The sequence below is a fragment of the Hippocampus comes genome, unplaced genomic scaffold, assembly GCF_001891065.2.
Source record: "Hippocampus comes isolate QL1 unplaced genomic scaffold, H_comes_QL1_v1.1 scaffold330, whole genome shotgun sequence".
NCBI lineage: Eukaryota > Metazoa > Chordata > Actinopteri > Syngnathiformes > Syngnathidae > Hippocampus > Hippocampus comes.
In genome coordinates this window covers 131,858-143,105 of record NW_017804754.1, presented here as the reverse complement: position 1 = coordinate 143,105, position 11,248 = coordinate 131,858, and the positions used below count along the sequence as shown (strand labels likewise).

Sequence of the window (11,248 nt, the reverse complement as noted above, 5' to 3'; positions counted from 1 at the left end):
TCATGTGCAGCATCCCTCACTGAGTTTTTTTTTAAAGCGTGATCGTGGGACGAATGAGTAGAGTTTTCAGTTGTTTTTTTTTTCTTTCCCGTTTGCTGCAAATTCTCTGTTTGCAGAGTGTTCCGGTTGCTTCGGGCAGAGAAGTGGAAAGAAACTGCTCGAATGGAGAGTGCATGTGGTGGTATGCATGGTGAGCAAAGAGCGAGGCTAAGGTGAGGTCCTGCCACTGAAAATCATCCTTCACTCAATCGGTCAATCATCCCACACCACACGGTTGTTCATTCTTATGCAAGTACAAACATACACAAAAAACGGGAGAATGCAATTGCGGTTAAATTCTCATAGTTTACTGAAAGTAAATAATTTGTAAGTATGATTTTTAAAGTTGTGAGTTGCTTTTCAATCACCCGAGATATTTTCAATGAATCTTTTCTCCAAATGATACTTGATCATGACACCAAATGACGTAAAATGTACTGCTTCGACATCCACAAGTTGTATTTGAATAAGTTGTTCTACAATAAAGGTTCACTGTCTCTGTTTGCTCTCGGGTGTGCATCATCGTTGATAAAGGGACATTGTGCTCTATTCAGAACAGAGACACCACTGGAGGCACTTGGAGGTCCCATGAAGACAACAAAGGCGTCCATTCTGCCTGACACTGGAGACGTCCTGCTGGCAGGAGATGACCCCTGTGTCTTGGCACGGTGCAGGCAGGTAGGCCATGGCGGGCCGTTGGGCTGTTCGGAGATGTCTTATCTTATCTCTTTTCCTTCCACTGGGAGATGAATTTGAGAAGGGTGCTGACAGGGGAACCTGTTAAGCCATCTCTGTGTCCATTCTCACGCTTTGGACAGATGCACTTTTGTTGATTAAAGCTTACGTCAGCACAAATGAAGCACACGTGAAAATGTTCACAGCACGCGAATAATTTACCAAATGTGATGTAAATGTGTTTAGTGTTGCAGGTTAGGAAAAATGTGGGATTGTATGAAACATCCAGCTGAGTCATATTTTTTGACGTGCGGTTTGAATCATTCTCTAGGGGTCATGCTGCAGCGTCTCAATTAGATTGAGGTCAGGACTCTGACTGGACCACTCCAGTTAAATACGAATTTACCTTGATAAATGCAAAACCAACATTTCTTAAATTTATAAAGCAACCTAAATTCAATGCAACTGAACGGTACTTGGACAGTGATTCAGTGACCCACATGAGAATCGCATGTGGAATTTTTACTTTTTCAGCACCTGGTATGTTCAGTAAAAACACAAAAACGTGCAGCGATTGTATGTATGGTATTAATTTAGGCAGATCTACTGCTGTCACTTAATGAGGGAAAAATTTTCATGGCCAATATATGCAGAAATCCAAGTAGTGTAATTCTAAAGGGTTCACATTTTCTTGCAACTGTACATTTCTTGAGCGGTGTTTATTTTACTGGTGTTTGGAGGCCTACAGTATAAGATTCACTGCTACATTTCGAGCCAAGCACACAATAGGTTGCAATCAAATGAAGAAACCCTTAAGAAGAAACTCAATTGTGAGCATCAATCTGTACATTTGGCCCCGATGAGGATCATCTTTATGAAAGGTAAATCGAAACCGTGGCTCATGACTTTTCTTGATTTGTATTTACTGTCCAGTGGAGCTCTTTTGGGATTTTCCAAACATTGTATTTCACTTTATTTTTATATCCATTTATATTTAGCGAATAAGCCATCTATCAGGGGCCTTCAGGCGAGGTAATGATCTATGGTTAGGAATACGGAAATGAGAGCAGGCCCCCTCAGGTTGTCCATTCATGTCACTTTGCGAATCAACCTGGATACAATCGAGACACCTGCCTGAGCAGAGAGGATCCTAAATAAAGTCGGACCAACCCCCTCCTTCAAAGTAAGTTCTCATCATGGAAAATCAGGTCACAGTCACTTGCAGATGAGCTGACAACTTTGTCTTTCAAATTGGTATTTAGTCAGTTTGCTGGCTATATATTTGCTAACAAAAGGTTTATCAGCATAAACCCATATTTCCAATGTTTTTTTTTTTTTTTTTGCTGGCTCCAGCTTTGTTAGGTGTTCTTGTTTTTTTTTTTTTTTTCGAGTATTAGAGGAAAGGCGTGTGTATGTCTGTGTGTACTGAACACAGCTGGCTGTTCTCTGGGAATTGCAGAAGGGACATTCCCGTGAGATTGTAGTTCCAAAATTCACCATTGCATAATTAACATTAACATTAAAAATCATATCTGTTTTTTGCAGAAAAACTGAGCATTTCCAGTCAAATATGCGATGCTGCAGACTGGTGCCACAGAAAAAGAGAGAGAGAGTCTGTGAACTTGAGGTATTAGTAAAGTCACTGTGCACTAACATGCATGTTTCAATATAATATAAAATGCAGTAGACAGTTTAAGACAGATAACTGAAAGAATTCGATTCCAAAAACAGGCTCCCAGGGCTCATTTTCTCACACGGACTCACATTACCGCGGACGTACGGCCCACTCCGTGCATTTCTAATATTCATAACATCTGTGAAAAGCCGCGGCCGAACAAGAAATAACATTCTCTGTTATCCATCTGGATCTCAGTTTGTGGGTAGTTTATCTCAACATGCCCTTGATTGTCCGGAACCTCTCGGTGTCTAATCCTACTGTGATGCTAAACCACCACTGTCATATCACACAGCAGGCGATTAAAAGTCGGCTCATTTTCAAAGCCGAGTTTTCCTCGACGGTGATCTGAAAATCTGTGACGCTATCGCAGAGTTGGTGCTCATTAACGCCATTAATCCAAAAAGAAGCTGCTCTTGTCGTCACTGTCCTGAAGTGTTACATAATGCAACTGGGCACAAGGCTTCAACGAGGCCTGCATGCTCCCATTGTGTTTCCATCCTGAGACCCGATCGCAGCCGCGGCCCGTGGCCAGTATGATAAAGCAACATCTGTCACTAGCTGTGCGTGGGCAACTTTCTCACCGCAACCCGAGTCGCTGAACAACAACCGATCCCATGCAAATAGTTTGGGAATATTTATCATTGATAAATAACATGTTAGGATTTTTTTTTTTGCCTCTACCGGTACATGCGCATGTATTCAGCAAACATGTTGGACTATCGAAACAGAATTTGATGCTTGGGGGTGGAAAAAAAAAATTCACCCATTGATCTGATCGAATCCTCTTGTCGAGTTCATCTTTGGCCAAAAGGCCCGTGGCTTCGCGGGTTGCTTGTCTGTCATCGTGATTAATGAATGAGCCTTCTTGAATAATTGGCCCGAGACCGTGGAATCATTTGGCTGCGGTGACATGAATCTTGCTCTCGACTTAAGGCAGGCACCCTTCATGGTGATGTATTACCTTAGCAACCATTTCAACCATTGATTAGTAGTTAGGCCGGGAACTTGCAGTCAACAAAAGAAACACACAAACAGCAAACTGTTATTTTGTGGACTTTATTTTATTTGAATTACTTATGTGACTGAATGAAAATGAAAAGCCCAGTAGACAATTTACCGGGCATTTAGGAAGACTTCTACAGAGGTCAAAGTTATTTTCCAATCATCCCTTTAAGAGAAATACCACTCTGAAATGTGCGAAATGGAACTTAAACGAGCAAAAGAAAATGGAAAAAAAAAAGAAAAACATCGATTCCACATTTAGAGAATAGAGAATCATTGTTGAATTCCGATAAAACAGAGAACTGCGTTTTATCACAAAGAATTTTGTGTATAAAAAATAAGCTGCTTTATTTAGCCAATTCTATCATGTTACCGTATTTTTACACTTAAGATCCATTCATCACCCGATCTGCTTATCCTCACGAGGGTCACGGGGGGTGCTGGAACCTATCTCAACTGTCTTCGGGCAGTAGGCGGGGGACCCCCACAACCGGTTGCCAGCCAATCGCAGGCACACTTAAGATAATTAATTAAAACACTTTTTTTTTTTTTTTTTTTACACAACAGTTAACATAAAATAACAAAATAATCGGACAAAAAAGTGAAGGTAGTATTATTTGAAGTGAATGCAGAAGTGCAGCAAAGAACCTTTTGTGACACTTCACCTAAAACCAGTAAATAATTGTGATCGGGTGTGGAGAAACATCAGCATTTAAATCCTTCCCAGAAGGCAATGAGCGCTTGTTCTCCAAAAAAAAAAAAAAAAAAAAGTACTCTTTGTATCATACTTCATGTCTTGAAATAACAACTACAAAGAAAGTGAACATTTGAGCAATAAATGTCAGGAATCGAAGTAACTGTAAAGGGGTTCAACGTGACAAGAAATAAAAAGGCAAACATTCTGATCGACGTGACACCTTTCTCACGGTCCTTTCCTGAGCGTTCAATTCCACACGTATATCAAATATATTCGTATGAAATACTTTTCATCTCATTGGCCTGCACGCAAACGAAACATCACAAGGTTGGTTTGGAAAGCTAGTTTCTAATGCCAGGTACATTTGTATCCACATGTAAAAATTGTCTTTCCTGTTATTTTGCTGATTGGGGTTTCTTTCTACCGAGCTTCTTTCGTGAATGTCGTTATTTATAATGCATACATAGCAGCGTATTGCATTTAAAGTGTGGTGTAAACCTGTCATCGTTTCTTCAGAAATACCAACGTTATTGGCATGCTGTTCTAGAATCATCCAAAGTCGTGTGTTTTCATATTCACAATGTTTAAAAGAAGCAGTGAGGAAACAAAATCAAAGCTGTGCTTCAGTTTTTATTGCTTCTATCCAGGCTTTGGTCCAATACATTTCCCGCGTTAGCATATTGATCAAATGTGATGCTCTTATATGAAAAGGTCAACAATTATATTTGAGCTATTTTTGAATTCACTGAATAATTTTAAGATCACGTATTGCGTGGCATTTTGGAAAGTATGCAAAGATTACGGTCATGAAAAAAAAAGGTGTTTATTTGTTATGGTTTTAGCTGTTGTGAAGCTTCCAAAATTAAACTGATTTTATTTTGTTCAGCGTATCAGTTTATGCTGAAAATGAAAGTACAAACGACACGTTAAGGTGCTTATTTGGGGTTAAGAGTTGAGATAACCACATCCCCGACTAGTCTCATTGCAGGTTGCATTGGAGTTCTGTCAAGTTTTTTCTTTTTTTTTTTTTCTTTTTCTTTTCTCATCCCTTTACAGTGCACATAATGAATGTTGCCTTCTCACGTGATGCTGGTCGGATCACAACTTGGAATGTTCTCAGTGGCTTGTGATCATTTTTTTTTTTTTTATGGCTCATATCATCTCAATGCAGCAGTGCGCAAACTTTGAACTGTGTCACTGAACTTATCTCTATTACACGATGCAAACGATAAGAATATTGTGCGGAGAGGGGTGAAAAAAAAGTTGACGGAGCGCAATCTACTTTGACAACAGCTGCTTTTAGAAACCGAGACGGCACACAAACGATAGCATAACGAAAGAAACGTATTTACACCTTCAATTCAATGATGTCAGTTTGTCATTGCTCATTAGAATTGTTAACACGCTCAAAGTGACCACGTGAAAAAAGATTCAAGTTTCCACGAAGGATCTGTATGTATTATTGTGGACATTCCTTACTACGATTTTCTCAGGTGCATTCTCTGAGCTTGCCACGTTCACTCCCACGTTGTCCCTTTTTCTCTCAATCGAGCACACGCGTCAATGTCTCCTATGGCACTTTGCATCGTTCTGCATTTGTGGAGTCTCCGACAAGGGAGCCTGGACCTAGAAGAAGGTTTCATATTTCGGACTCTCTCCGATAAGACCTCTGCTCCAGCGTCCTGCTGGCCTGCAAGCGTTCAAACTCGTGTCGGCTGTTCCGGTCCGGACTGAGGTTTGCCAGTGTCATGTTCCCAGCACCTCCGCCCTCCTGCTCATCCTCCTCCTCCTCCTCTTCCTCCTCCTCACGGTTGAGGAAAGCCAGCTCATTTTCATAGCAGAAGGAGTTCGAACTGGGGACAAGGAATTTGTTCTCCAGCATGTCCTTGGCACTGCATCGGGGGGTGGACGGCACCTCGTAAGTTTTGTGAAAGTGAGCGTAATCCACCTTGTAGAGGTTCTTCTCCTCGAACAAGACAGGCTCGAACCTGTGTCCCCAAAGGATCTCGGAGGCTAAGTAGGAACTGCGCGCCTGAGTGGTCATGGCCGTCGCTTCCACCATTCCCTCCAAGATCACCACAATCTCAAAGTCGGACGTCTCGAGGTCCTGCTTGCCGATCCCAAAAAGGGGGCTCTCCTCATCGATCTCATGGAGAATCGTAATGGGGGAAACCAAAAAAATCCGATCCAGGCCCTTGTCAAAGCCCACGTCGATGTCTATTTGGTCCAGGGGGATATACTCTCCTTCGTCGGTGATGCGAGGCTTGATGAGCTGTGCCCTGACGTGGGCCTCCACAATGTGGCTCTTGCGAAGGTTTCCCACCCGCCACATGAGACACAGTTTCCCATCCCGCATCGCAATGACGGCGTTGTGGCTAAACAGCAGCGTTTGCGCTCGCTTCTTCGGCCTGGCCATCTTGGCCATGATGGCGCCGATCATGAAGCAGTCAATGATGCAGCCCACGATAGACTGGAAAACCACCATGAAGACGGCGACGGGGCACTCCTCGGTGACGCAGCGGTAGCCGTAGCCGATGGTGGACTGCGTCTCAATGGAGAAGAGGAAGGCGGCCACGAATCCGTTGACTTGGAGCACGCAGGGCGTGAAGTTGTCATCTCCGGCCGGGTTATCCAGATCCCCGTGCAGCAAGGCGATGACCCAGAAGGCAAGGCCAAAGGCCAGCCAGGAAATGACAAACACAAGGCTGAAGAGCACCAGCATCCATCGCCAGCGAATATCCACGCAGGTGGTGAAGATGTCCGCCATGTAGCGCTGCGACTTGTCGTCCATGTTGGCAAACTGCACGTTGCACTGGCCATTCTTTTTGACAAAGCGGCTGCGACACTTGCGCCGCGTGTGGATCTTGCCGTTGCCAAAACCGTTCATACCGTGCATGGTCGTGAGACGGAGGCCCTCTTCCTCGGACGACACGATGCTGTAGCGGTTGATCCTTCCCCCGCTCATGCTGCCGGCGCCTCCCGCTGCGGGATCGGAGCAGAAAGGCTGGCCATAGAGTCCCGGCGGGTGATCGAGACCCCTCGTAGCTTGATCACTTGTAAAGTTGCATCTTAGTAGGCCTTCGACGGGTAGCTGGGAGGGATCCTTGTGCTTGAATCCAGTCCCTAGAACGAGAAGGACGAGATTGTCAGTGCATGGAAAATGCATCGAGCCTTCGAGAAAGAGGCGTTCCGAGTTGTCTCCCACCAAATGTGATGCGACAACCAGCACTGGTGTCTGCTTAGGAGTCACAAAATGTGACAGGCTGTCATGTCTTGAGCCAAAAAGTGAATGCCGCATCTATCAATTGTCCTTATTCACTTTGTCTCGGTTGTATTTATGGTGTATCAGCTGCATGCCGTGCCGATGTGACAAATGCGGCAGGAAAGCCTCCAATTCTGTTCTTTTGTGGCCCAAATTGTCTTTTGTCCTTTCAGCAGAATACTTTAGTCCGGGAGTCGGCGACGCCGTGCGTCTGTGCACACTTACGCTAACTCCCAGTGGGCCTCTGTGTGTGCCACTTCTTCCACGGACACGCGGTAGCAGATGCTGCATGCTGGGATGGAGGCAGCGGGACTCTGTTTGACCCCGTTGCGTACGACTTAACGTCGTCATCATTTTTTGGGAAGGATGCGTTACGTTTATATCAGCCTCCCGTGGTGCTTTGCTCCATAACCTGAATGAGTTTAGTTCTTAAAGAGTCCTACCGGGCAGAGGCGCATGCTTTGCGATGTGTTGGAATGACAACAGATGACCCCGGATATCATGCTGGATTTTGAACTTGGGTCAAGGGCTTCTTGCCCATGAGGGACCGGACTGTGGCCCCCTCTGGGCATAGACAGCCTTTATCGCTTGGCCGCGGCCGCTCAGTGTGCGTCTGCCTGATTCGGGCCCTGAAGACTTGACAGATCACTCATGCGCACTCCCAAATCCCACATGCCCGGCCGCCCGGCCCTGGGCCGAAGTTGCCTGAATCTGGTGCCGTATTGCCTCATTCGCAAGCGTCTCCAAAGGGGCGTACTTCGACGCGTATCGGGTTCTGTCGCAAAAGATAATTTTTTTTCCTCACGCGTTCCCAAAAAGCACCGCTGAAAAGTGCTTGCTGATACGGTGACCCTGACGACTGCGACTTCGCCTGAGACATATTCATGATCTGAGCTGCCCTTTAGTAGCCCTTCAACTCCGTCCGTGATCACTCGATCATAGTCACGCAGTGTCGGGTGTCCAGCGTGTTGCTAGAACGTAAATAAAAACCCCGCAGGAGTCCTCGGAATCATTCGAGAAGTACTTCTCTCATCTCTACCGATGCGCCAGACCACCTGTAGTGCTGTAAACGCGAGGGCGTCAGCAGAGTGGACGTCGTGCAAGAGGTCCAACTCATGACTTGGATTTGACCTCGTGCAAATGTTTGACATAAGCCACGGACACTGCTCCGGAATAGAAATCAGTTCTATAAAATCCGCCATCTCGTGGGAGAGCATTTAACTGTTCCGCCTCTTCACTAGACGTCGCTGGCATAGATCATGGAACAAAAACCGACGGTATTGGTCAAATAATCTGTTGTCCGTGTGTTTACGTGGCATTCATAAATCATCTTTTTTTCTTTTTTTTTGGTCAGCTTGCTGCACCTACTGCGGTGGACCACTGACTCGTGTGGGAGGACAAATTATCCGGGCTGCGCGTGTCTTTGAGTCTGCCAAGCCTGTTCCTCGGGGGGGCCTTGAGAGAGGGGGCAGCCGAGACCGCTGATTAGGGTGAAGAGAACGCATGATTGGATGCTCACAACAATGGCGGCGATTGGGAGGATAATGAAGCGGAGTGGGAGAGGACACTTGATGTGATGGCGAGCGAGCACGCGGGGGAAAACTGAGCTGAGCCTCCGCGACGGCTCGCCACCTCCCGAGGCCATTGTTGAAGGAAGAGCCCCGCGCTCAGGTGTCATTGGATTTTGCAATTGTGCAACTTCATCTCCTCTCAAGTGACCTGCGGGTATTTTCCTATAGAAAGCAACACCGCTTGAACACGCACGTATGCCGTCCGTACGTCGAAGATGGATGGAAGCGGCTCGCTATTTTGCATGCGGGTGATTCCTTTTTTGAAAGCACGTGTGACTGACTCCTCCCCTCTGTTGGGGTTTCATCACGGGTGGCCCCTAAGAGAGGTGCTCGTGAGAAGAGTTCATGTAGAAGCGAGTCACCTCGCGTCATTGCAGCAGCTGTTAAATTGTATGTTGTTTTCGTTTTTTATTTTGCAAGCTGCACATGTTCAGCCTTTTCGACACCTGACTCTCCTTCAGCGGTCATTCCCACGTACATTGCACAAGCTCTTTATTTTGTACATTTTAAATCCTCTCCATCAGATGATTCACTCCCAAACGGGACGAATAAAACGACCTCTTGGCCGGCTCCAAACCCACTTCGGCCACTCAAAGTGAGTGGCGCGAACAAAGCAGAGATGAAAAGCGGGATGAGCTCATGAAACTGTCATGGCGTGCTGCATTTTGGGTATTTCATTTGCTTCGTCCGCTGTCTCTTTCGGCTTTGTTTATGCGGCGATGGAAGAATACACACACACACGCGTCCACACACTCGGCTCTCAGCGGTGTTACACAAGTTGTTGCATTTCATCGCTTGAAAGAGATGAGTACCTAAAATGCTTCTGCTGGGAACCCGTGGCTCCATTTTTCAGCTTATTTGTTCCCTGTAAACTCAACGATTTCGGCTTAATTACTGGCCAGCATGGGAGGTACACCTCCACACTCTGTCTTGATCCACTAACAAGAGCCGCAGCTTGACTTCTGCGCCGGCAATGATGATAAAGTCAAATAAGAGCTATTGCAGCCCGGTTATTCTGTATTGGCTTCAACAAAGTAGCACGCAAATCGAGGCGAGGCCTCGAATAACATTCATCTCTTGCCTAAATACAAATCGAAATGGGCAAGGTGCTATCAAGCGCTCCGTGCAAGCACATCATTCATGGCCGCGGTGCAGTTGGGTTTATTTGACTGTTGCGTGTACAGTTTTATAGCCGGCGCTTGCAGGTTAGTCGGGAATTCTTACCTTTCGTTTCATCCGTCTTCTGCCGGGCTGCACGCAGGACCCAAAGACGCGCTCTCTCTCTGCTCTTGCAGCATCCGTGTCAGCCGAACTGAGGCATCGCTGAACTGAGCTCTTCGGTCTTTTGCTTCAGTCCACTTCCTCAGTCAAGCACCACATCATCCTTAGCATCAGAAGGCTCGGGCTCCCTTTACAGGTCTTCATCCTTGCTTGGTCGCAAGGCAGAGAATCTCGGTGAAGGAAAATCCACTCAGTCAATCTTGGGTGTGGGGGGGGGGAACAGTATCCGAGTATTAAAAAAAAAAAAAAGGCTTGTATATCCAGCAAATGCTTCACTTCAACTTCTACGACATGGAGACAATCCTTGACAGTTCCTTCGAAACTGTCAAGGAGTTCCTCACTGCTTATTAAGTGAACACGTCTCTCGATCAATCTTTGCAATCTGATCTCGTTGGACCGCCGCTCTCCCTCTCTCCCTCTCTCCTTCTCCCCACACCCCGACCCCCTTCTTTTTTTCTCCCGTCCTCCCTTCCTACATCACGGCACTACCAGTTGACAGCAACTTGATGCATCACTCAGACAACGGAGGCCCGCGAAACAAAGACTTCCCACATCAAATGGAGAGTACCATCTTTGCTAAGCCCATCTGCTCTGCTTCTCCTCCGAGTTAAGTCCTGTTATCGCGCCGAGCTGGAAAAGAGCTTATTCAACCTTCTCTCTTTGGGTGAAGCACCTGTCACGCGCAGCATTAGTTGTAATAGTTGCTGAATGTGAATGTGGACGGACACGTGGTGCTTGAGGCGTAGCAGGCTCAGGATAGAGTGATGCAGGATAAACAGATGTGTGTCTGTCCGTATATTTCGAGAATTATTTCAAAAAAAAAAACAAATCGGCAAGTACACGAAATGAGGCTTGAAAATCATTAAAAAAATTGTAAATGCTGTTTCTGTTCTCAAAGACTGTACACTGAAACCGCGCCCCGCTCAACTCTCAACTGGGCATCCAATGTGTTGACTTAGCCGCTTCCAGTATCCGGTGACTGGGTCCTCATGGAGCTTTTCCAAGACGCAACAACGAGGCGCTCTGACGCTCCGTACCCCTAA

General features: G+C 45.9%; 2 protein-coding genes across 2 annotated transcripts in view; one reads left to right on the top strand and one right to left on the bottom strand.

Moving 5' to 3' along the window:
* Positions 1–52: 52 nt before the first annotated feature.
* Positions 53–11,248, top strand: part of dcun1d3 (defective in cullin neddylation 1 domain containing 3) — a 28,244-nt gene continuing 17,048 nt past the window's right edge. The window contains exons 1-2 of the mRNA XM_019881787.1: positions 53–212; positions 594–717. The gene's annotated coding sequence lies outside the window, so the exon portion shown is untranslated. The remainder of the gene's footprint in view (positions 213–593; positions 718–11,248) is intronic.
* Positions 5,129–10,622, bottom strand: kcnj12a (potassium inwardly rectifying channel subfamily J member 12a). Its single transcript, XM_019881272.1, has 2 exons — positions 10,149–10,622; positions 5,129–7,214 (listed from the first exon to the last, which is right to left on the bottom strand). The coding sequence occupies exon 2, from the start codon at positions 7,054–7,056 to the stop codon at positions 5,731–5,733; it is 1,326 nt and encodes a 441-aa protein (XP_019736831.1). The 5' UTR covers positions 7,057–7,214; positions 10,149–10,622; the 3' UTR covers positions 5,129–5,730.